General features: G+C 37.2%; 3 protein-coding genes across 3 annotated transcripts; 2 read left to right on the top strand and 1 right to left on the bottom strand.

Annotated features, from left to right (window-relative positions):
* Nucleotides 1-375: 375 nt before the first annotated feature.
* pex1 (peroxisomal biogenesis factor 1) lies at nt 376-13,865 on the bottom strand. The gene is made up of 24 exons (XM_084130930.1): nt 13,734-13,865; nt 13,459-13,593; nt 12,863-12,946; nt 12,336-12,450; nt 11,556-12,241; nt 11,267-11,386; nt 11,057-11,180; nt 10,870-10,970; nt 10,703-10,794; nt 9,800-9,932; nt 8,788-8,884; nt 8,516-8,686; nt 8,271-8,425; nt 7,308-7,494; nt 7,071-7,231; nt 5,129-5,263; nt 4,983-5,047; nt 4,759-4,901; nt 3,233-3,336; nt 2,974-3,150; nt 2,155-2,385; nt 1,837-2,031; nt 906-1,036; nt 376-809 (listed from the first exon to the last, which is right to left on the bottom strand). The coding sequence occupies exons 1-24, from the start codon at nt 13,839-13,841 to the stop codon at nt 725-727; spliced, it is 3,735 nt and encodes a 1,244-aa protein (XP_083987056.1). The 5' UTR covers nt 13,842-13,865; the 3' UTR covers nt 376-724.
* A 254-nt stretch (nt 13,866-14,119) lies between these two features.
* Nucleotides 14,120-16,933, top strand: otud6b (OTU deubiquitinase 6B). The gene is made up of 7 exons (XM_084130931.1): nt 14,120-14,679; nt 14,844-14,986; nt 15,098-15,202; nt 15,283-15,595; nt 16,118-16,179; nt 16,284-16,390; nt 16,493-16,933. The coding sequence occupies exons 1-7, from the start codon at nt 14,610-14,612 to the stop codon at nt 16,575-16,577; spliced, it is 885 nt and encodes a 294-aa protein (XP_083987057.1). The 5' UTR covers nt 14,120-14,609; the 3' UTR covers nt 16,578-16,933.
* A 976-nt stretch (nt 16,934-17,909) lies between these two features.
* Nucleotides 17,910-20,622, top strand: lrrc69 (leucine rich repeat containing 69; the record flags this gene model as incomplete). The annotated part of the gene is made up of 8 exons (XM_084131514.1): nt 17,910-18,086; nt 18,388-18,514; nt 18,593-18,665; nt 18,775-18,970; nt 19,047-19,118; nt 19,339-19,440; nt 19,786-19,965; nt 20,515-20,622. 8 exons carry the CDS (start codon nt 17,910-17,912, stop codon nt 20,620-20,622), a joined length of 1,035 nt encoding a protein of 344 aa, XP_083987640.1.
* Nucleotides 20,623-23,336: the final 2,714 nt, after the last annotated feature.

Genomic DNA, 23,336 nt, shown 5'->3' with positions numbered 1-23,336 from the left:
ATGTCAGTTATTCACAGAATTAGCTGGAGGCCTTTACGGTTGATAAAATAGAAGATTCTACTCTTCTACATAGAGAAGGACACACAGGTCTTGGAACACAGATTGAAAGAATCTATGCAGGACTTTTTTAACACACCAATTGGCTTTCGGATAGTAGGAATATACTGCCACCAACTGGTTATGGTAAGTATCCCTTGATATTGATGCTAGAGAAACAGCAACAACATTGTCACATAAAAACACTAACTAGCATTCAAATAAATTATTTACTATCTATTGGTATTCTCTTTTTTCGATATAGCCTACACCATTTTCAGTTATACTGAGGCATGTGCAATGTATCTGAGGGCCTGAAGAAATTAACAGCCATCTTAATTCCAAGAAGAACTGTCATTTATTAAAAAGTTCATTAATTACATATTTAATATATACACACATTTGTTTTCTTTACATTATATTGCCTACAGCAGCTAAGCAAATTTAGCAAGCACATCACTTGATAAACTTCAAAATTAATTTTTTAATTATTTGTTCAGTGCTACTGAAATCAAGTCACGTTTTTGATACATCCCTCTAATTAACATTACAACATTGAAAGTATGCATTTGCTCTTGAGGAGAAAAGTAGAAAAGCCCAGAATGTGTGATACAAACCGAGTCGATCGTATCACACAAAAATTCACCTTCTAATGCCCTGAGCTGTATTAATTTATGCGAGGCTCTCATTAAGCCAAGGTCACCCGCTGACCTGCTTTTAATGAAGCGGTTCTCTGAGACTTGCCTTCCTTGGATGCTCCGAAAGACTCGTATCTGCATAACGGAAGGAGAAAACCAACACAAATAAGTGATTCAGCAATGCAGTGGTGTGAATTGTGTCATTGAAATGTGTACAGACAGTGCACTCACAGTTCAGTGTATCTCCTCCAGTCTTCTCTGCTGACAGATGCTCTAGTGTTAGCCAAAGCGGTGGTCAGGTGAGTTTGGCATATGAGAGAGCCAGGCTTACTGGGACCAGTCTGCACCAGAGAGGATTCATCCTATGAACACAAAAGAGCAGCAGATCTCATCTACTGAGCAGCTACACACTCTAACACAGCCTTCTATCTGGATGGATGGATGGGAAAACTATATAGAAAGAATGATGGATGGACAGGAAATCTATATACTGTAGGTAGAATCATAAATGGAAAGATGGATGGATGGATGGATGGATGGATGGGAAAACTTTATAGATAGAATCATAAATGGACAGATGGATGATGGATGGGAAAACTATACAGATAGAATCATAAATGGACGGATATATGGATGGACGGGAAAACTATATAGGATGGATGGATGGAAAACTAGAGGGATATAGCAATGGATAGGAAAATAGATGGATGGATAGAATGATGGATGGGAAAACTATAGATAGAATCATGGATGGATGGATGGGAAAACTACATAGAATCATAAATGGATGGATGGATGCATGGGAAAACTATATAGATAGAATCATAAATGAATGGATGGATGGGAAAACTAGAGGGATATAGCAATGGATGGGATCATGGGAAAACTCACCGAATGGATGGATTGATGGGAAAGTAGGGGATAATTAGATGGATGGAGGAATGAATGGGAAAACTAGATAGAATGATGAATGGATACATGGATGATGGATGGATGGGTATAAAAACAAAAAGATGTAACCCATGTAGATCAACCAACTGATACATTTTGGGTATAAAACAAAAAGACAGGAAAACTAGTTAACTAGTTTTCCTGTCTTTTTGTTTTTATACCCATCCATCCATCATCCATAGATGGATGATGTATGAGGAAGGCAACTGACCGTGTTTTTGCGGTAACTGTTCTTAACAGTGCTGACTTCTGCTCGGAGGCGTTCTGACAGCTCATGGGTCAGTTCCTGAAAGCCCTCTTGCAGACAGGACATGAAAAGGGGGGCATGACAGGAGCTTGGATCCCTCATTGATGCCCCTGTCAGGTCGGGGGCAGTCGAATTGGCTCCAGACAGGTTCTGAGAATTCTGGGAGCAGAACAGAATGTGAGAGTCTCATAAGAAGCTCAAAAGTGTTAAATGATCATAGTAGTTGGAATGACATATAATCAATTATTTTGAAATATAACATTTGTAAATTTAGAGTCTCACCAATTCAGATAGAGACTGGTTATCCAGTTCAGACTCAAAGGAGCTGCCAAAGTAAAGGCGCCAGATGTTGTGACGTGGGTCCTCAGGTGGGAGTTCACTGGGGTCCAGCAGAACCATAGAGTGCTCCAGCCCTGCGTCCCCCTCTCCAGCTGAGTCATCTGACCCGCTGCTATGGTTCAGGAAGATCAGGGACGAGAGGCTGACATCACTGTCTGACCCTGAGCCCAGATCCTATAAAACAGCAGAGTCTGATTCACACACAAGCTGTACATTTAGCACTGATGTACTGACTACTTTTTATATCATTTCTAAATCTAGAGTAGTTGTAGACTGACATGTCGACCAATTATTGACCATTTTGAGATTATCAGCGTTGATCACTTGGACAATTGTATATTGTATTTATATAAATATTTTGAGTTGAATTTTGTGTACATGTTCATTTTAACACTTATGACCATGTCTTGATTTTATATGACACAACTCATATGTATTTCAACTATCACAGAAATAAATTACATTTTAAAATATATTAAAATAGAAAGTTATTTTAACTGTAATTTGTAAGAATATTTCACAATATTACAGTTTTTACTGTATTTTTGATCAAATAAATGTAGACTTGGTAAACAAGAGTCTTCAAAAACATTTCAAAATCTTACCGACCCGAACATTTTGAACATTAGTGTATGTTGACCATTGGCCGCTGGTCTTTAGATATGGGCATCAGCCACTGAAAAACCCACGTGAGTCAACCACTGATCATGTGGTTAGAGTGATATATGTATGGGTCAATGTTTGAGTTTGTGTGTAACACACATGCAGAAGGTTGGGCCCCAGGCTGCTATGGATGGCCTCTAGCTGAGCGTTATAGAGGAGGGCCTTCAGGTCGGCTCCAGTGAACAGCTCTGTTGCCACAGCAATCTGCTCCAAGTCCACATCTGCAGCCAGCGGCACAGAATGAGTCCAAGCCCTCAGGATCTCCAGCCGTGCCTCCTGAAGGACAGATATGTATCAGTGAATTAATAGTGAAGATCTTTTAGGTGTAAAACCGATGTGCGCCAGACAACATGCTGACCCGATCAGGAGGAGGGCAATAGAGAGACTTGTCCAGTCGCCCAGGTCTCAAGAGAGCAGGATCAATCAGGTCAGGACGACTGGTGGCAGCCAACACATACACCCCTGGAAATAAAAAAAAAACTATGCAGAGATCTCACAAATACAACAATGCAATCTTCCAAATATAAAAAAAAATAAGAAGAAGAAAATCTCAAGTCACATAATTGGCTTTGCTCTACTACAGTCTCAGTCTTGGTGTTTTTGTGGCAAAAAAAATAGTTTTTTAAATTTAGAATTAGATGGTAGCAAGATAACTTATCTATGTCAATCTACTGATTTTGATGATGTTGCTACAGTATAAGCAATAACCACAGCAGAATTAAAAGCATGAAACTGAAACTTCGCACAAGTGTCCTTGAATGAACACTACATGCTAACATGAGGCACTTGGGTAGTTGACATACAATTTCAAGCAGTTTTAACAGTGTGATGGTGGTGTGCTACTGTATACAATGTTTTTTTCCCAGTTGTAATATAATTATACAGTTTTTATTAGAATACCTTTTATGTTTTTAAAAATTAATTTGTCACCCTACAGCAGGGTTCACCAATCTCGGTCCTGGAGGGCCGCTGTCCCTGCAGAGTTTAGCTCCAACCAGCTCCAACACACCTGTTTGAAAGTTTCTAGTATGCCTAGTGAGACCTTGATTAGCTGGTTCAGGTGTGTTTAATTGGGGTTGGAGCTAAACTCTGCAGGACAGCGGCCCTCCAGGACCGAGATTGGTGAACCCTGCACTACAGGACTACTGAGAAAAAAGATTGATTTAAAATGTTGAAAAACTTGGTGACTTTACCATATACATACACTACCATTCAAAAGTTTGGGGTCAGTATGAGGAAAAAAAGAAATGAATAATTTTATTTAGCAAGGATGCATTAAATTGATCAAGTGATAGTAAAGACATTTATAATGTTACATAACATTTCTATTTCAAATAATTACTTCTGAACTTTCTATTCATCAAAGAGTCCTGAAAAAAATATTAAGTAGCACTGTTTTCAACTTTGAGAAAATTAGAAATGATTCATGAGTACCAAATCAGCATATTAGAATGATTTGTGAAGGATGGAGTAATGATTCTGAAAATTCAGCTCTGCCATCACATGAATAAACTACATTTTAAACTATATTAAAATAGAAAAAAATAAAAATAAATTGTAAAACATTTTACAATATGACTGAGATTGTATGACTGATATGACTTATAAATAAATGCAGCCTTAATGCAAGAGGGATTTTTTTCAAAAAGAATTCTTTCAAAAAGATAATCTTTCCAACCCCAGACTTTTGAACGGTAATGTATAAGGTATATAAACCTTAACCTAAAATCTGCTTTTGAATTGAAAAAAAAAAGGCCATGGACATTTTATTTGTCAACTACCCACTTACTCACAGATCAACAAATTGAGACCATGAAGCTGGTCAAAACGGAACAACCTCAGGTTGAACCCAGGTAAAAGTGTGAGCATTTGATCTTGATGTACCTGTCAGTCCTTCCACTCCATCCAGCTGAGTAAGTAGCTGATTAACCACACGGTCAGTGACCCCTGTGTTGTCATGGCCTCTTCGAGGGGCCAGAGAGTCAAACTCATCAAAGAACAGTATGCACGGCTTAGCTTGTTGAGCCCTGCGGCAACACAGGCACACGTTTGGTGATGACTTTAGTAAACTGCTACTATATTTCATATAGAAGAGCATTCAGACAGACCTCTGAAACACATCTCTAACTGCCTGCTCACTGGCACCAATATACTTGCTGAGGAGTTCGGGACCCTGGAGAAACACATAGGACATCACAATACATCAGGACATTCAAATTTGATGTCAGTACACATACTGTACACTTTCCCTTACCTTGATGCTGATGAAGTTCATGCCGCTCTCTTTGGCCACAGCTCCAGCTAGTAAAGTCTTGCCTGTACCAGGAGCGCCAAAGAGCAGCACACCAGAGCACTGACGCATGGGAAGACTGGAGAAGAGCAGCGGGTACTGGACACAACATGACACATCAGACTTTTACTTCAACCACACATGAATAGGGATATATAATGGAAATTCTTTGGTTAAAAAGAATGAGGGAACTCTATGTCTGTCCCAGTCCTTACGATCACTGGTAAACGGTTTCTGTCGCAGAAATCAATTTATAGACATAGATTAATTAATATTTTGAATTAGTAGATTTAATCAATTATACTTGGTGTGTCGAATAACATTGAAAATATGACCTGAGCAGTGTTATTTTAGTTTTATTGATATATCGTTTCAGTTTTTGTTCATTTTAGATTTTATGTTTAAATTTTTTGTTTTAACTTTAATTTTTGGGTAACACTTTATTTTACAGTGTCATTGTTACATATGTTACATGTAGCTGCATGATGCATAATTACATGAAACTAACCCTAAACCAAATCAAACCCTAATCCTTTAGTAAGTACATGTAGTTACTTAATATTACTCAGTACTTAAATATATAATTACAGTGTAACAACGGCACCTTAAAATAAAGTGTAACCAATTTTTGTTTAACTTTTAGTAACTTTGTTGTGTTTTTGTCATTTTTATTCATTTTTTGTAAAAATGTGTCTATATAGTTTTTATTCATTTTAATTTATTAGTTGTAAGTTTATTAAGATTGTTATTTTAGTGTTTGAAGAAAAACTAAATGAAAAAGAGAAACGTTTCCTTGGCATCTACTTATTTAAAAACATTTTTTATTTCAGTTAGCGTTTATTTAGTTTTTTATGGTTTTAGTATAAGTTAATGATAATGACACTGATTTGAGAACAGATAGACCAGTATTATCATCCTGACTTGTTAGGAACACAAGCACTCACTAAAAAATACCGTATATACCCGACTATAAGACAAGGTTTTTGTCCTAAAAATAGGCTGAAAAATGGGGGGGTCGTCTTATATTCGCAATATAGACAAAATCACGGGGAGAAAGGGAGAAAGAACAACGGAATTAATATGAAATAGTGACTGAAACGCGACCCATTAAGACAAAACCAGCTCTCCCTTCCAAGATGTTAATCTGCACAAAAATCCTGATAATCGAGCCGTTAACTGAATTAAAACACTGCTCCTCTCTGCCGCGCGAGACGCAGAGCGAGCGAGCGAGAGAGAGGTGCGCGCGCGAGACGCAGAGCGAGAGAGAGGTGCGCGCGCAAGACGCAGAGCGAGAGAGAGAGAGAAAGGTGCGCGCGCGTGCTGGAAGAGAGAGAATGAATTATCACAGCAATTTTCAAATAAAATTATTTTCTGTTGAAAACCAGATTTTTTCCACAAAAATCTATTTTTGTCCCAAAAATAAGTCTGGAAAATGGGGGGGTCGTCTTATATTCAGGGTCGTCTTATAGTCGGGTATATACGGTACTCTACAGCAGAGCAAAACTCGAAATATTTTGATTCAAAATCAATTCAATGAAAAAAATGTTAAGTCAGTTCAGTTAGACACTTTTTAACACACTCTTTAACACAGATTTGTAACCAGTCTAGTTGATTCGCCAAATCTTCCTGCACATGAACTGGATTTTCTTATTTAGAAAAGCTGGTCTTACTGAAATGTCCACTCACTGAAATTAAACTCCCAAAATGTATTTATAAACAGCGCAACGTTTGACCAGTCAGGTCTTCATCAGGCACAAGCTACAATTTGAGCTGTAATTTCAGTGTTATTTTTATTTGTTTATTTATTGTTGTCTTTGTGTACTGCACCTGAGCCCAATTTGGGTTTTAGATGTGCCCTTTGATTCTTATACTGAAATGGACATTTTGTGCACAACAGCTACCATACCTTAGCTGGCAGCAGTATGATGTCCATCAGGAGCTGACGTGCCTGATGAAGTCCCCCAATACACTCCATGCCGGCCCCGGTGGGAGCCTGCAGCTGAGCCCCCCAGAGGGAGGGTGGGGTGAAGCCCTGAAGGGCCTGTCTGAAGTCCTTATAGCTCAAATCTGTAGAACCAGAAAACTTAGATTTCAGAAAAACAGCGGAATCATAGAAATGTATTAAATTAGATTTAGCACTGGCCTTCAGAGTTGCCATTGTTTCTGCTGTGTAGAGTGTTGGCATGGATGGCCCTCTCGAGCAGTAGGTTCAGGTCTCGTGGCATGAAGCCCTCTGTTTCTTTGGCAACACTGTCCAGGTCAAGAGTAGTTTGACAGTCCAGGAAGTTCCTTTTGACTGTCAAAGACCTCAGAATCTCAACCCTTTGAGCCTACAAAGAGAAAACATCATTTTACAGTCATTTTCTTTTCTTTAAAAAAAAACACATGCAGGAATAAAACTAAAACAATTATATCTGATTGTGCTAAAGTGGAACTATAGCAAGTATTCTTCAGGTACAAATATCTTGCATTTAAAGACTGATATTATACAGAGATCATACTATCCTTACTAATAGAGATATTAAAACATATTTTAGGCTTAATATTAAAAAAAAGTGCATTGTGCAATAAAGAAGTACTACAAATAAAGTTTAATTATAATATTTATATCAGTAAATCTCAAGCGATATGTCAGTAAATATGTTAATGGTTTGTAGTATACTTTTTTTTCTTGAGTAGTCAGACTTTTTACTATAGGTATAAAGACTCGTCCACACTGCATCTGGCAGGGATTCAATAACAGGAACATCACAAACTTTAGCAAATTCAGTGACTTTCTCATCTAAAAATGCCACCTTTGAAGTCCAAATGTTTTTGCTATATTGCAGTAGGGCTGCATGATTAATCTAAATAAAACTGAAATCGTGATATGGCTAAGTATAAAAATTAAGAAATTAAGACAGTCGTAAATATAAGTATTATCATTTTAAAAACTTTCAAATTATTGTTATCATCATTATTATTGTGGTTGTTGAATACAATTATCATATTTATAATTAATTTTGGGCCAAATTGTGCAGCCCTGGCACAGTAACCCTGGAACTTTTTTAATCACATTTTAAATCACAATTGCAATTTTTCCTAGATTGCAGTTTCATGAACCCACCTGATCTGGTGTTTGGATCTTGCAGAAGCTTTGGAAGAAGTGTGAACCCTGCACCGCAGTCAGAGTCTGATGAAGGGAATGTTCACTCTGTGCTGTGACCATCAGAGCTATGAGACTGGAGCGCACCACCATCTCATCCACCAAATCCCTCAGACCTGAGGAGAACACGCAAAATAAAGACATCCATCAGATGATTCCTCACAGAGATTCATGTGGAGCCAGGCACGTCTGTTATGATGTCTTACTCTGTGCTATGTGCTGCCGCAGTACGGCCTCTGGCCCATGCTCGTGCTCAGGTGAGGTCGCAGCACCGGTCACATGATCCAAGTCATCCAGCAGGACCACTGAAGGTTGTCTCCAAACTGCCTGCTCGAAAACCTCTTCCAACCTCTGCCTGATATTGTCTGCTCTCTTACCTAACATTCATTCATAATATTGAGAAATATGATTGATAAAAGACAAATGTAATTAAGATGGAATCCACATCAAAACAGGTCAGTCTAATATTCTTGCCTACCTTTTAGTGTTTTGCAGTCCACAACTTGAATGTGGACGTCCAGCTCTTCACTGGCCTTTCGACACAGCGCTCTAGATAGAGAAGATTTTCCACTGCCCTGTGGAGAAAAGCAAGAAATTTATCACATACATCCTCTTATCTTTTTTACCATACAAGTCAACACATATCCTTGATTGTCATCTGGATTTCCAAAAAAAGTCACAAAATTTGACATCAGTGTAAAGTCATCAAGTGCATGGGAGCTATTGTTACATTTATCCATTCAACAATGTAGAATTTCAAACTTCCTACTTAGAACGTCACCTGAAGTCAGACTAACAACATGTAGAGATGTTTAACCCTGAATTTTGATGCAAATGTACACTACCAAGTCAGTATTTCTTTTTAAAGACATTAATAATTTTATTCAGTAAGGATGCATTAAATTATAAATACAAATGACAGTAAATACAGTACATTTATGTATGTTACAAAAGATTTCTATTTGAAATAAATGCTGTTCTTTTAAAATATTCATCAAAGAATCCTGAAAAAATCACCTTTCCCCAAAAATATTAAACAGCAACTGTTTTCAATGTTGATAATAATCAGAAATCTTACTAGAGCAGCAAATCAGCATATTAGAATGATTTCTGAAGGATCATGTGACACTTGTGTAAGACTGGAGTAATGATGCTGAAAATTCAGCTTTGCCCTCATAGGAATAAATAACATTTTAAAATATATTAACATAGAAAACAGTTATTTTAAATTGCAATAATATTTCACAACATTGCTGTTTTTACTGTACTTTTGATCAAATAAATGCAGCCTTGTTGAGACACATTTTAAAAACATAAAAAAACATTACAGACCGCAAACTTTTGAACGGTAGGAAACCTGATCGGTATGATCTTAATTAATATTCTCGGTTGATAATCGCATACCTGCAAAAATAATTACTCGCATAATATTGACAACAAATACCCCACATCGTACTTTGAAAGGGCCATCGCATAAGCGTGAAGGTTACCTTTGCACCTGTGATGAGCAGAGCTCCACTCCTCAGCCCACGTCCTGTGGAGACCAGCTCACGCGACAGAGAACCTCCCATTAGAGCATGAGAGATGTGCTCGAAAGCAGACCTGCTGATGTCCTCTACCCCACTGAGCAAACAGATTCAACAGTCACATACAACACATACAAAGACTCAACAGAAAGTAAATTCTGTTTGTTATGGATATTAAAAAATACATTGATATTAGAGCTGCACGATTCTGGGTAAATTGAGAATCTCAATTTTTTTTTTTTTTTTTTTTAAAATAGAGATTGTGATTCTCCCACGATTCTGAACAGACAACTAAACAAAATAACATGTAATTTACTAGAGGTTCTGACAAAATCTAAACTGCTGCAGTCAATTTAAAAACGTTTAATTAATTTGTCTGAATTGAATGAATGATTCAATGACTCACTCATAAAGACTTCACTTGTTCCATGACTAGTTGAATCAGCGTTTTTGAATGAATCTCTTGAGTGAATGATTCAATGACAAATACATTTTTGAAAACATTCACTCTTGCGATGTAATTGATAGGTGTTTTGCTCTATTTTGTCTACCATAGACATCAGTGTTTATGTCCGAACTATAAACTTTTATCTCGGTAATTCTGCAATAATTTGCAACACAGAAATATGATACTGACTGTGTGGTTGAAAAGACTATTTGTAAAGCTGTTTCTTACCTATGCTTTCTCTGGGTCAGTGGCAACGGCAACGCAGATCTGAATATTCCAGTGTGATTTTGTCAAAGGTTTAATAGACATTGTTGTCATTTAGAAAAAAGATTGCATGGGTGTTTGAATCGAGATCTTTTAGCGAATAATCGTGCAGCTCTAATTGATATTTCCTCTTTTTAAAAAGAATACGAGCATACCCAAGAGAGCTGATGGAGGGAAAGCCAAGATACAGATCTTCATTATCATCATCAGCGCCACTGTGGTCAGAATATTGTGGCTCTCTGACAATCTAAACAGATTGAGCTGGTTTGTTGAGCATGCATGAGAAGGAAAATTAATTTCCAAAAACGATATGTCTTTATACCTGCACGTCTGTTTTCTTTAGTAAACTGGATGATAGAAAGAACATCTCATCATCTTGCTGTTGCTCTGGTTTTAGCACAGTCAAGACAAACTCTTCTTTCCCTGAGAAGAGAAAAACACAGAATAGTCTGTAATAACTGTAAAATGATTGAAAACATACTGTACATTTTTATGGTTCTTCCTCACACCTTCAGCACAGGGTAAGAGAATGACATTAGTGCGTCCGGTCAGACAGGTCAAAGGTTGATGGCTCTGAGCATGCAGCCAGTTGAGGAATGCAGACTGAATATCTTCTTCTTTTTCACTTTCTGCCTGCAGACAAAAAAAGGGAATAACTTTACAATACAATATTTTCATTACCTGACAACATAAAGCACTAGTCTGAAAGAAAATATTACCAACGGTAGTAATGGTCGAACCATGACTGCTTCTGCTACTCTTGGGAATGATTTTAAAGGCTGAATCCTCACCGCCGAGTGAGGTTCAATCTTCAAATGCCTTTGAAGCACCTTTGGGATCTACAACAACAACAAAAATTTAACACGATTTTTACTAAGGATGCACAATATATCTGTGTTATATCGGTAATTAGCCTATATTCGTTTTTTTCATGTGTTTGTATTGGTTGGATACAATATAAAGAATATTTTTATGAAACTTTATAACTGAAATTGGGTAATAACTTACCCAAACCTTCCCTGAGTAAATTTCTTCACATTTATGGAATTTCTGGTCTTCCTGCAGCCTTTTCATATTGTGACAAAGCATCCTGACCACAACAGCGTTCTCCTTACATTCCTCTGCGTCGTTCCCTTTGTGAGGTCCATCTCTGATTTTCTTCTTCTCCATGGCCTGCTTGACTTTCTCCCTGAGTTCTTTAGGAGAAAGGATCTTTGAAAGTCTACCGTATGTTAAGGCAGACTGCCCTGGATTCCAGTTATCTTGTTCTTGCAGGTTCCATGGCAGTATATGGACATCTCCATGACATGAGCCTAAATGGCTGACAGAGCTAGGAGGAGTTCCACATGTTCTGAGGATACAGTCATTCAGGATGGTGGGAATTGTGGGAACTGTGAGATTCTCCTTTGCAGGCTCAAATCCTCTTGTAAACAAGTATCTAAACAAGCTTTTCAGATCAGCTACACCTCCCCAATGGCCTTCATTCTGACTCTCCAGATGATCACTGAGGGGTTCCCGATGGATGATTGAGCTGGAGGAAGACGTGACATCAACATTCTGCTGTTGTAGATGTTGACGTGGCTCCACTGATCGAGTTTGGTGGAGTTGTTCATTTCCTGGATGTAGTTTTGGAGAGACAATGAGCTCAGTGAACTGCTCCAGTCGGCCATAAGGAACAGATGGAGATAGGGATGCTAAAAAAAATATAAGAATCATTAGTGTACAAGAATCAGTTTATACCCAATGAAAACTTCAATATGACAGACCTTTAAAATAGGGCAGACTGACCTATCCTGATATAGATGACAGTGTGCTGGTCCACCCATACAGGGAACACACCATCACTGAAGACCACTCGGATCTGATCCAGGAGTCGCTGTTCCAGAACAATGCTGTGAAGCTCCTGGAACAAAGTTCAATCAAATTTTTTGACTGAAAAGGCATTCACAATCCATTTTACTTGATGTATTTGTATAAAGTAAAAAAAAGTGTTCAATGAAAATACATTTTATTGACTGGGTCATGAAATGTGAGTGTTTCATACCAAAATTGAGCCAGATGCGAATGTTTGCAGTGGATTGTGAAGGACTAAATTTGTTGTTCTTTTAGAATGATAAGCACTGATGAATCGTGCAAAATAAGACCAGTATAATGTGTATCATGAATGAAAATTGGGTCCATTTAGATTTCACGTAGGCTTTGAAAGATGTGTGATTTCGATGTATATGCATTATAATGGGCATATACCACTATATATCAACTAAACATCTCCTTGGGACTGAAGACAGAGATAAATGATGCCACTGTGGCCTCACCAGGATCTCCCAGTCATCTGGAGACAGAGGCTCTACGAACACCTGCTGCACTGACTGCACCTGATGACATGGCCGCAGATACCCCTAAAACACATCACAACCATGTTACATGCATCTACATCAGTGCTTCTCAACCGTTTTGACTCCAAGGCCCCTCATTGTCCACAGCAATATTCAAAGGCCTCATGACTTTTCCAGTTGTTCATGATTTAATTGATGAGGATTAAGGATAAGTAGCATTTATAATAATATTTTTTACTCAAAATGTATACCTGTTAAAATATTTTAGAGCTTGGCATAACTAAAAAATTGTATATTCATGAAATGTATAAGAAATGCCCATGGAGTTAATTAACATGACTTTTCCCAGTCTGGAAATAACACTTTTAAAATGAGGCATATATCCAGGTCTTTTCCATACAAAACTGAAATAAAATATGAAATATCTTCAGTTTTAGTTGTTTTATTTTAATTATTGTTTTGTCTTATTTTAAGGCCCACTTCCCTGGTCCCTTGGTTGAGAGCAACTTATCTACAGCCATGCTCCATCAAATCATTTCACAGTCACATGCAACACATTTTAACCAGTGGCAAACCTGTTCTCCCTCCTTAAGCCCAAGTTTCTCTCCCAGCTGTCTGCTGATCTCAACTCTGTCCTCTGGACCTGAAGACCTGATCCAGCTGAGGAACACGGGTGCAGAAACACCCCATGACAACTCCAGGATCTGGTTCTGACATCACATTAATGACACATGACCCTCAAAACATTCAGAACTTGACATATGATGGAAGGTAAACATACAGTACAGTGGCGGACTAGTAAATAGCATGTATATTATTATAAAGCAGCTAACGTTAGCTAGACACGAACCTCATGAAGACAGAGATGAGTGGCGAAGTTTGATGACAGCTGAAGAAAGCAGTTCTTGGAGTTATTGAAGACCAGAGTGACAGGTTGAATCCCTTGGCTTCCCAACATTGCCTGCAAGGCTGCAGAAACCTCGCTCCTACTTCAAAATTATACCTTATTGAAGTTAATCCGTGGTATTAAAATCAGCATGCTAGAACTGTCAACATGAATTGCATGTCAGACATTAAAAGCCCACGGAGTGTATCGATCAGTCGCAAAAGCGTCGTTTGAATGAACAGTTTCGATTAGCTGCGTCTGGCAGTGCAGCCAGATTTCATTGGGAAAACTAGCAACACAGACTGATTAAAGCGATTTGCCACATCAAAAATGATTCTGAAAATAATCCCCCCCCCCCACGACTATATATTTTTTATAAGTGACTTTATTAATAAAGAAGCGGCAACACTCTTACAACTGGATATTGATTTCAAAATAATTGCATTTAACGTTACCCAGAAATTGCGATGAATAAATAATTAGGATCAAAATAAAACACTGTTTTTAAGTTACTTTGTAAACTACTGATTTAAGTTAGTGTAAATTACTGGTTATATATTCTGCCATTTTATCGCATTATATCAAAATACCGAAAGCTCTAGGTTTCTAAGACTTTTATTTTGAAATGTTACATCCCGGATGTGTTGTGTTCAGTGTCTGTGTTCCCATGCGTGTGACTTGCAGATCAATTGAACTGAAAAAAACAACTGGTTTCTATGAGTTGAAAACCGCAATTTAGTCCTTGCTGTAAAATAAGTAAACCTGATGGAAACGAATAATTTATTCGTTTAGAATTTTTTTGTACATATTTTATTGCTCTGAATATTAGTTAATTTTGACATGGAGGAAGTGGAGACAGCAGAAGAGCTGTTAGCCAAACAGCAACGCAAGGAAAAGAAAGACCTGCAAGGTAAGAAAACATGTCACGATTACATCTATAAATATTATAAGACTAATTTCTCAGAAATTTCCCTTTGAAATACCACAAAATGCATTGCCATGACACTGTATGGGTTAAGAAACGAAACATAAAAGTACACAGTACTAAATATAGATGTATTTTTCATGTCATAGCTAAAATACAAACTATGAAAAATGCTGTTCCCAAAAATGATAAGAAGAGGAGGAAACAGCTGACAGAAGACATAGCCAAACTAGAGACTGAACTTGATCAAAAACACGAAAATGAGCTCAAACATCTTCAGAACTCTTCCTCTGTAAGTAAAATGTTGTTAGAAGATGTTAAAACACCCTATTAGAAACCAGACACATCATCTAGATACACATGACTGCAGCTCACTCATTCTGATATCATGGATTGTTCCAAGGTGGAGGAGGTTTCAAATGCATTGGAATCTGTGAGTTTGGCAAATAATGAGGAAAAAACGGATCCAAGCAAGCCAAGTCGGACATCTAAAGCCCAGAAGAAGCGGGTGAGTTATTTTAATCATATAAGGTGCCTGTACTTGCATCTATTTTGAAAACACTGAAAATTCTTGGTGGTTTTTTTTAGGACAAAAAGGCTGCTCTTGAGAAGGAGCGGGAGGTCCGGATTGCTGAAGCGGAAGTGGAGAATCTCACAGGCTCCCGTCATCAGGAGGGGCTGAAGCTGAGACAGAAGCTGAAGGAGAAGCACCTGCAGATCAAAGAGATCTCTTCTGACGGCCACTGCATGTACCGCGCTGTGGAGGATCAGCTGACGGAGAGAAGCACCAGCCTCAGTCTCAAAGAGCTTCGGGCTCAAACAGCTCAGTACATGAGGAGCCACGCAGACGACTTCCTCCCGTTCCTCACTGACCCCAATTCAGGAGACATGTACACTGCAGGTGCACTGCCAGACTCTGTGCCATACGCTTCAGTAGATAGATAGATAATATTTTATAATTTTACTATTTCTATTAAAAATAACTTTTCTATTTGAATATATTTTAAAATGTAATTTATTGATGTGATGTGAATTTTCAGCCTCATAACTTCAGTGTCACATGATCCTTCAGAAATCATTCTCAAATTATTATTTTTTGTTAAAGAAACATTTCTGTTTATCCATGTTGCAAATAGCTGTGCTGCTGATTTTTTTCAGGATTCTTTGATGACTAGAAAGTTATTTTGAAACTAAAATATTTTGTAATATTTAAAAAAAAAAAAGTGCCACTTTTGATTTCTGACACAATTTAAAGGGTTAGTTCAACCAAAAATTCTGTCAGTAATTACTTTCCCTCATGTCATTGAAAACACCTAAGACATTCGTTCATCTTCGGAACACTAATGATGATCTTTGTGTGTCATAAAGTCTTATTTTGAATGGATGGATTCTGTTGTTAACTGTAGATTAATTTTTACTTTAGATGAGTTTGAGAAATACTGCAATGATGTTGCAGACACGGCTGCTTGGGGTGGACAGTTAGAGGTAAGAATACCAGCCATCTATTCCAACAACAAACATTAAAAAGTCATAATTCATCATTTGCCTATATATTTTTTTCTAATATTTTGATATTTTCTCCATGGCAGTTAAAAGCCCTTTCACAGGTCCTCCAGCTACCGATAGAAGTCATTCAGGCAGAATCCCCCACTATTATTATTGGTGAAGAATATGACAAGCCACCAATCACATTAATGTAAATAACTCAAGTTGTATTTTTATATATTTAAAATTAATATTCTGTGCATAAGTATAATCCCTACTGCTGTACTAAAGTTTGTTTCACTGTCTCTTTCAGTTATATGCGGCATGCTTATGGACTTGGTGAGCACTACAACTCTGTGGAGCCTTTGAAAGATTTGGCAAATGAGGAAGAGGGCTGACCCAGTCACTGACACACATTAGTATATGCATCTGTGCGTAGTTACCCCGTAGAAATGGACCTTCTGGAGTTTGATTCCATTTTGCTAGGATGAGCGGGATTAAGGTGGTTCAGTCAGGATGCTCATAGAAGATGCTGAAATAACACATGCTGATGGTGACTTCAGTTGCACTGGACGAGTTTAATGAAATAGTCCATGCTTCACAGTGTTATTTATGAATAAACTGCTATGTGATTTGTGTTATTCATGGAAAGCTGCATATCTGCAAGGCATTTGCTCTAAGAGGTGCTGGATCATTCATGATCATGCTTACGTCATTGAATAAAAAGAACAGAACTTCCTATCAACATCAACAAGCTTTTGTCTTAATGGCACATTAGACAAATACAGTCTCCCTCTTTAAAATGGGGATTTTGGCCAATAGAAAAAACACTTTAGTGCCCGGTTTCACAGACAAGGTTTAAGCCTAGTCCCAGACTAAAATGCATCTGTTTTAACTGAAAGCAACTTGCACTGACATATCTTAAAATATGTCAGTGCCATTGTTTTGTCTCAAGATGCACAGAGGTAATGTTTTTTTTCTAAAGCTTTTATAAAAGCTACTTAAATGTCCTAATTGAACTCAGGCCTAATCCTGGCTAAATCTAAACCCTGTCTGTGAAACCAGGCTTAGAGGTTAGACTGTATCAAACCATCAAAATCACATCTGAACTTCACAAGATCACATCACAACTTCATAATAATTTAGACATACTAATATATTCAGTAAAAAAGCTTTTTCTGATAACAAAAATTTAAATTTTAATGACAACATTTTAATATTTAGCTGTGTTTGCACATAACCCTGTCACTACATGATTTCCCCCATTAAAAAATAATGTAAAAGTATGAAGAAATAACATTATTTGGAAGCTTTCAAAAGCATGATGAAATGTCATTCTGTTATATTTTGTTTAATGTTTACTGCTGAAATAAAAAATGCAGTAATGCTATCACACAAATTAGGGATTTAACAGTCTTTAGACTTTTAGGTTGTACAAATCGCAAAGCCCATAGAAAATTAGTAAAAAAATAAAAATGCCATCGTTGATCATCAAGATTTTCTGAAGGTTGACAACCTTTCACTTAGCATTTTCTGAAAAGGCAAAATGCGTTTTAAAACGTTTAATGTCCTATATTTAGTATAATATTCAAAAATCTTGTTCATTTTCTGTGGTCAGTATGAGGCGCCAATGATAGCATGCTATACTCATGTGAGGCCGTCAGGCGGCGCCAGTGGCTTCAGACAAGTTGCGTTACATCTCCATAGAAACGTTGGGAAAGTCAAATCAAATGGCTAATGATTCAGTTATCAGAGCTTTAAAAACGAAATCAAAGTCGCTTAATTGGAGTTCCAGGAAAATTACACATCTTCCAGAAGTTTTTGCGAAGCTGCCATGGATTGCTGTATTAAAGTTAAATAATAATTATCTGTCGAGTCTGCCGTCTGAACTGATGTGTTTACAGAAGGTGAGTTCAGACACTTAAGTTATGTACAATAGCAATGATTAATTTAACAATAATATATCATTATTCTATGACAGAGCCCAAAAAATATGTTAATAACTTACCATTTTAGTAAAGTTTTCATTCATAATTGTGAGTCAATGTTGAGTCATAGACGTTTAACCAACAATAAAACATTGTAATTAAAACGACCAAGACAACTTAATTATTGCAAAGCCAAAATCTAGTATTTTAATCTAGATCATGTAATTCGTTGTAATGTTTAGTTAGTTTGTACTGTACATTTATTAATGCGCATCTTAAGTTGACAGAGCTCAATCTGGGAAATAATGTTCTTGAGGAGATTCCATCCGTGTTAAAACACCTCTGTTGTCTAAATAAACTTTATTTATATGGGAACAAAATCAGCCATTTGTCACCAGAGGTGCTGGGTAAGTTCAAACTCTTATTCAGGTTTATCATATTAGTTTATTGAACTGGGTTTTAGTATGTGTTATATATATTTTCAGAAGGCCTACCAAACCTCAAGCTTCTCAATTTGAACCACAATAGAATCAAAGTCATTCCCGCAGAAATTAAAAAGTAAGATGAATCAAGTTTTTTGGGGGGACATATCACACACACAAACACTTTGCTAATTGATTATCATGCATGCTATCTGGTTTTTAAAACATTTCTTGTTTATTTGCAGACTGTGTAGTCTAAAGAGCATCAGTGTCACAGACAATCATTTGCAGCAGATTCCAGCTGAACTGGGCTTGATGAAGAGTTTGACTGAGATTAACTTCACTAATAATAAACTGACTCAAATACCACAGCAGCTATGCAATTTATCACAGCTGAGGAAGCTGTTCTTGGCCCGAAACAACCTGACAGAACTACCAGAGGCAAGAGTGACGATTATCATCACACTTAACCCATTCTTATGTCTATTAGATTAATATGTGTCCATTCTTTGCTTAGGGTGTTCTTGGTTGGAAAAATCTGAAGATCTTAGATGTTGCCGGAAATTTTTTATCTGTGTTTCCAGTTGGTGTAAGTTATTTGGACAAAGTGCCAGCCATTTATGTTTTTGCTATTTATAATAATTTTGTCAATGTAAATGTATTTAGTTTTTAAATAAGCTGTGTAATTGAAATACATAGCTGATGCTAAATGCTAATTAGAAGGACCTCAGCCTCCCCTAAATACACAATTAACTTTATTGTTAACTTTTTAGATAAATTTTACTGATGTTTTTCTCTTTAATGTTTAGTTTCAGTTTCTCACATTGGATGAACTGTTCTTCGAAGGAAACAGTTTAGTTCAGTTCACACTGATGGAGTCCATTCAAGAGAAAGAAGTCCTCGCATTAAAAGTAACATTCTATTATTTCACACTTGTTGCGACCATCACCCTCGCATTGACGGGAATATCCAATCTGTCCGATTACAGGGCAGACGCAAATGCACGTATTTGATTAATTTCAGATATATTTCCACATATGAATGAGGATCTGTGCCACATGGGAGAAAAAACTCAGAATTGGGTCACTTGAACCATGTAATGTAAATGCGGCCTTAGTTAACTATAATAACCCTGGTGCCTTGTATGTGATTTCTTCCCTTTTTTTCCAGAAAATCATTCAAATTAAATAAAAACGGTTATTTTTTTTAACCATAACATTTCCATACTGGTGCTGATTGTGGTTTAATGTGTTCAGGAACTCTCAGCCAGGCTCATCCTCCAGGAGAGCACTAACAGTTTCTCAGTGGTGTCCAGAGCTCTGCCAATGTACCCAGATCTGCAGGACATGCTGTCTCATTGGGGCCAGTGTGGCCTGTGCTCACAGCCCTTCCTCACCACCTGGCTGGAGTGTGTGCAGTTCATCAACACCAAGAAGGTACAGCATCAGTTCATTCTGCATATCACTTTACCAGAACACCAATGTTCAGCATTCAGTGCCTGTGGCAATAAATGCAAAAAAAAAAAAAAAAAAAGTGTTGTAAAGACTGGCAGGATATGCTTCGCTCAGACAGTTATATTTACATTTACATTTATTCATTTAGCAGACGCTTTTGTCCAAAGCGACTTACAAATTGGGACTAAATTAAGTGAGTCATCGTGAAGAGGCAAAAACAACGCAAGAAGTGCTCAAAATACGAAGTCCAGGCATTATTCAGAGTAGCATAAGCCCGATAAGCGAGAATTTACAGGAAAAGGAAAAGGATTTTTTATTTTTTTATTTTTTGAGGTTAAGTGCTCACGGAAGAGATGAGTTTTCAGCTCTTTTTTGAATATGCATTTCATATGCATCAGGCGAATAAACGACATTTGTAATCAACAGATTAACAGGGTCCACAGTAACAGGACACATTGCATGTCAATAAAGTGCAAGAGAATATTAGACTATCCTATAGTAATTTGAGTCTGTTCTATTGTCTTTGAACAGCACATGGGGATGAAAAGCTCACAGTCTTTTCCAGTGAGAGTTTTGCTGTGCTCTTACGACTGCTTCAACAGAGATGACCACCAATACTATGGGCTTGCACGATTATAAATTAAAAATGTATCTTTTTATTTTCCCCAATGACTGATCATGATCTAAATCTCTTTATTTTAAAGAATTAATTTTTGATGTTTTTACAACACACCAGCAGATGGCAACATTTGATCACTGATGTTTTTTTTGTTGATCTGCTGTCAGATTGATATCTGCTGAAGTGAATCAGTCCAGTAAGTTGTATATATATATATAAATCTCACAATAATATACATCAGTATCCTTCTGTATTAGATTAAAATGCCATACACTTATTTTTCCTTTATCCTTAACATTTTAAAAAAAGAATTTTTTTATTACAGTAAAATGAAATAATCGATTTTATTCATTTTTAAGTGCACAATTTGACTTCTATTATAGTCATTATACATGTCCTCCTGAGTTGATTTTTTAAGTAATCTGAAGCACTCCCCCACAGGCTATTCCCAATTTTGATCTTTTTTCCATTAGTATTTTTGACCTTTCTATAGTCTAGCTTTATGCTTGCCATTATAATTCCCTACAATGAATGCGCTCCATACCTCTGTTTGGGCCAATGGCATCTGTTCTAACCTGAGAGGAAACTTCATCTCTCCAAATTAATTTCTCATGCAGGCCTCCTGAGCTCAGAGCAGAGTCTACCGAGTTGGGCCTGATGAATAATGCAGCAGGTTTAATTGCAAAGCCAGAAACTAATGACTTAGGACTGGTTAACAGCAGGGGAACCATACATCTCTGCAAACTGAATGAAAAATCAGTTCAGAAAAAAAGAAGGGGGGAGAAAACGCTAATTGATGAATAATTAAGCTTGAGCTACAGGGCATAATTGTGACATTTTGTTTCAATCAATTTAGAAGTGCGGGGGAAAGTGCACTTAGGAAACTAATGGTGACTGTGTGGATGTCCACTGAAAAGTGCCACGAGACTCAGTCATTTATTATACAGCCCTCAGTCAAGCTCAGCCATTATTCTAGAGCAGTTGCCTCAATTTCCAAGTGATTGTGCACTTGGAGGGCGTCAATGCGCCTCACAAATGGTATATGGACTCCCCGTGAAAGGAGGAGAGGAGATAGTGTAAACAAGTCTGTTTCAGTCTGATGTTACTAAATTACTTTCTTTGAGGCAAATGAACCAACAAGCAGAAAGCTGTCAGGAGAGCCGGCCGCTCGGCCATGATAAGACTGTATTGTTTTCAGACATCAGCAAAATCAATCAACCAAAAGACAAAACTCAATATAACACTTCCCGAACCATCCCCTGTATTACGATCACAACTGTCTTTGTAAATCATCAAGAGTACAGATCTTTTGTTCATGGTTTGGCACATTGAGTCACATATACTCAAAAACGTGAATGACTTTGAATCTACATTTGTTAGACCATCAATATTCCTAACTCAACTAGCCTTGGATTGTTATCTGAACCAACAATTTCATATTGAAGGAAGTTGCTGATTTCTTTCTGATTTCAGGCTCTCAACATGCATGACTAAATTAAGCAGTTACCATTAAAAAATGATTGTGTAGCTGTTGCTTTTTTCATGCCATTTAATCACAACAAGAGTGATGTTATCCAAATGTATGGCACGACGTCATAGATAATCACAGCTATGCTGATATTCAGAACAGTAATTCAGTGTGATATGGATTTTATACAACAGTTCAACAAACAAGTTAAAGTTGAGTAAAGGTGCTATCACATTTACGGTTGTACGGCAAATTTTTGATTGCGAAATCCAGTAATTTCTATAGACCTTATGTAGCCCCCCTGTCCCTTTTCAGCACTGCTCTGTCTTCTGGTTTGTATTTCCACAGTATGAAGGTAAAATCTTACAGATTAATGAATGATCTGCTCGTTTTTAAATCTTCCCGGTCTACTGACATTTGTTAAGACATCCGCTTCAAAGATAATGCTTATGATAACTTTCATTAACTCTACAATAAGTAAATCCACTTCACCAGCTAATTACTCTTCAAGTCTTTGACAGCGATGCCATAGAAATATACAAAGCTACTTCAAACACAAGATTCTAAAGATGGCTGTGCGCTTGTTTCTCTGGCGCTAGTACAGTAGGTCATGCTGGCTTAAATATAACATTACATAGAACAGGAAAACACCCCACTGGACTTTGCACCTGCTGCAATACACAAGAGACGGTAAAACATGTTCTATTAGATTGCAAAAGATATGAGGAAGAAAGAATGGAGTTAGAGATGCAAATTTAAAAACAAAACATGACACTGGAGAATTTGCTGGGGAAAACATTTGGGAAAATGCACAGTCTCCTAATAAATGATCTGAAAAATACTGGGATAGAGAGAGGATTTAGTACGAATATCTAGTATTTATATATTTATTTATTATTATTACTATCAGTAGGTGGACGTAATGCGCCTTTAAGTTGCTTTGCCTTAAAATAATGTTTCCAACATCATTTCAGTGGTTCATCAAGTCGTAACAGGGTGAAAGGCACTTCTGCATTCGCTTTGCGGCCCTATATCTGCTATAACCGCACTATGCAAGTTTGCCAGATCGGGTAGCGTTTCTGTAGTTCGAATGAGACATAAGAAACTACAAATTTGACTTGCTTTACGGCAAGCGTTACAATAGTCATTATTTTGTTTTTCTTCGTTTCTGATGTCGCAATACATCATACTTTCATAAAATCATGCAACATACTGTACTTTGTCTGTGGACATCGTTAATTCCAAAGCCAGTGCTGGATAAACAGC

Source organism: Abramis brama (genome assembly GCF_963993115.1).
Source record: "Abramis brama genome assembly, chromosome: 12".
NCBI lineage: Eukaryota > Metazoa > Chordata > Actinopteri > Cypriniformes > Leuciscidae > Abramis > Abramis brama.
Note: the sequence above shows the minus strand (reverse complement) of the source record. Positions and strands in the feature narration are given on the sequence as shown.

What these genes read in the sequence shown, in the direction of transcription:
- otud6b (XM_084130931.1), top strand. Translation starts at nt 14,610, where the DNA reads ATGGAGGAAGTGGAGACAGCAGAAGAGCTGTTAGCCAAACAGCAACGC. An exon ending in CTAAAGCCCAGAAGAAGCGG is followed by an intron (nt 15,203 to 15,282) that starts GTGAGTTATTTT and finishes GGTTTTTTTTAG; the next exon opens with GACAAAAAGGCTGCTCTTGA. An exon ending in AGGAGACATGTACACTGCAG is followed by an intron (nt 15,596 to 16,117) that starts GTGCACTGCCAG and finishes TTTTTACTTTAG; the next exon opens with ATGAGTTTGAGAAATACTGC.
- pex1 (XM_084130930.1), bottom strand. Translation starts at nt 13,841, where the DNA reads ATGTTGGGAAGCCAAGGGATTCAACCTGTCACTCTGGTCTTCAATAAC. An exon ending in CAGATGACTGGGAGATCCTG is followed by an intron (nt 12,451 to 12,862) that starts GTGAGGCCACAG and finishes ACTTTGTTCCAG; the next exon opens with GAGCTTCACAGCATTGTTCT. An exon ending in TTTACTCAGGGAAGGTTTGG is followed by an intron (nt 11,387 to 11,555) that starts GTAAGTTATTAC and finishes TTGTTGTTGTAG; the next exon opens with ATCCCAAAGGTGCTTCAAAG.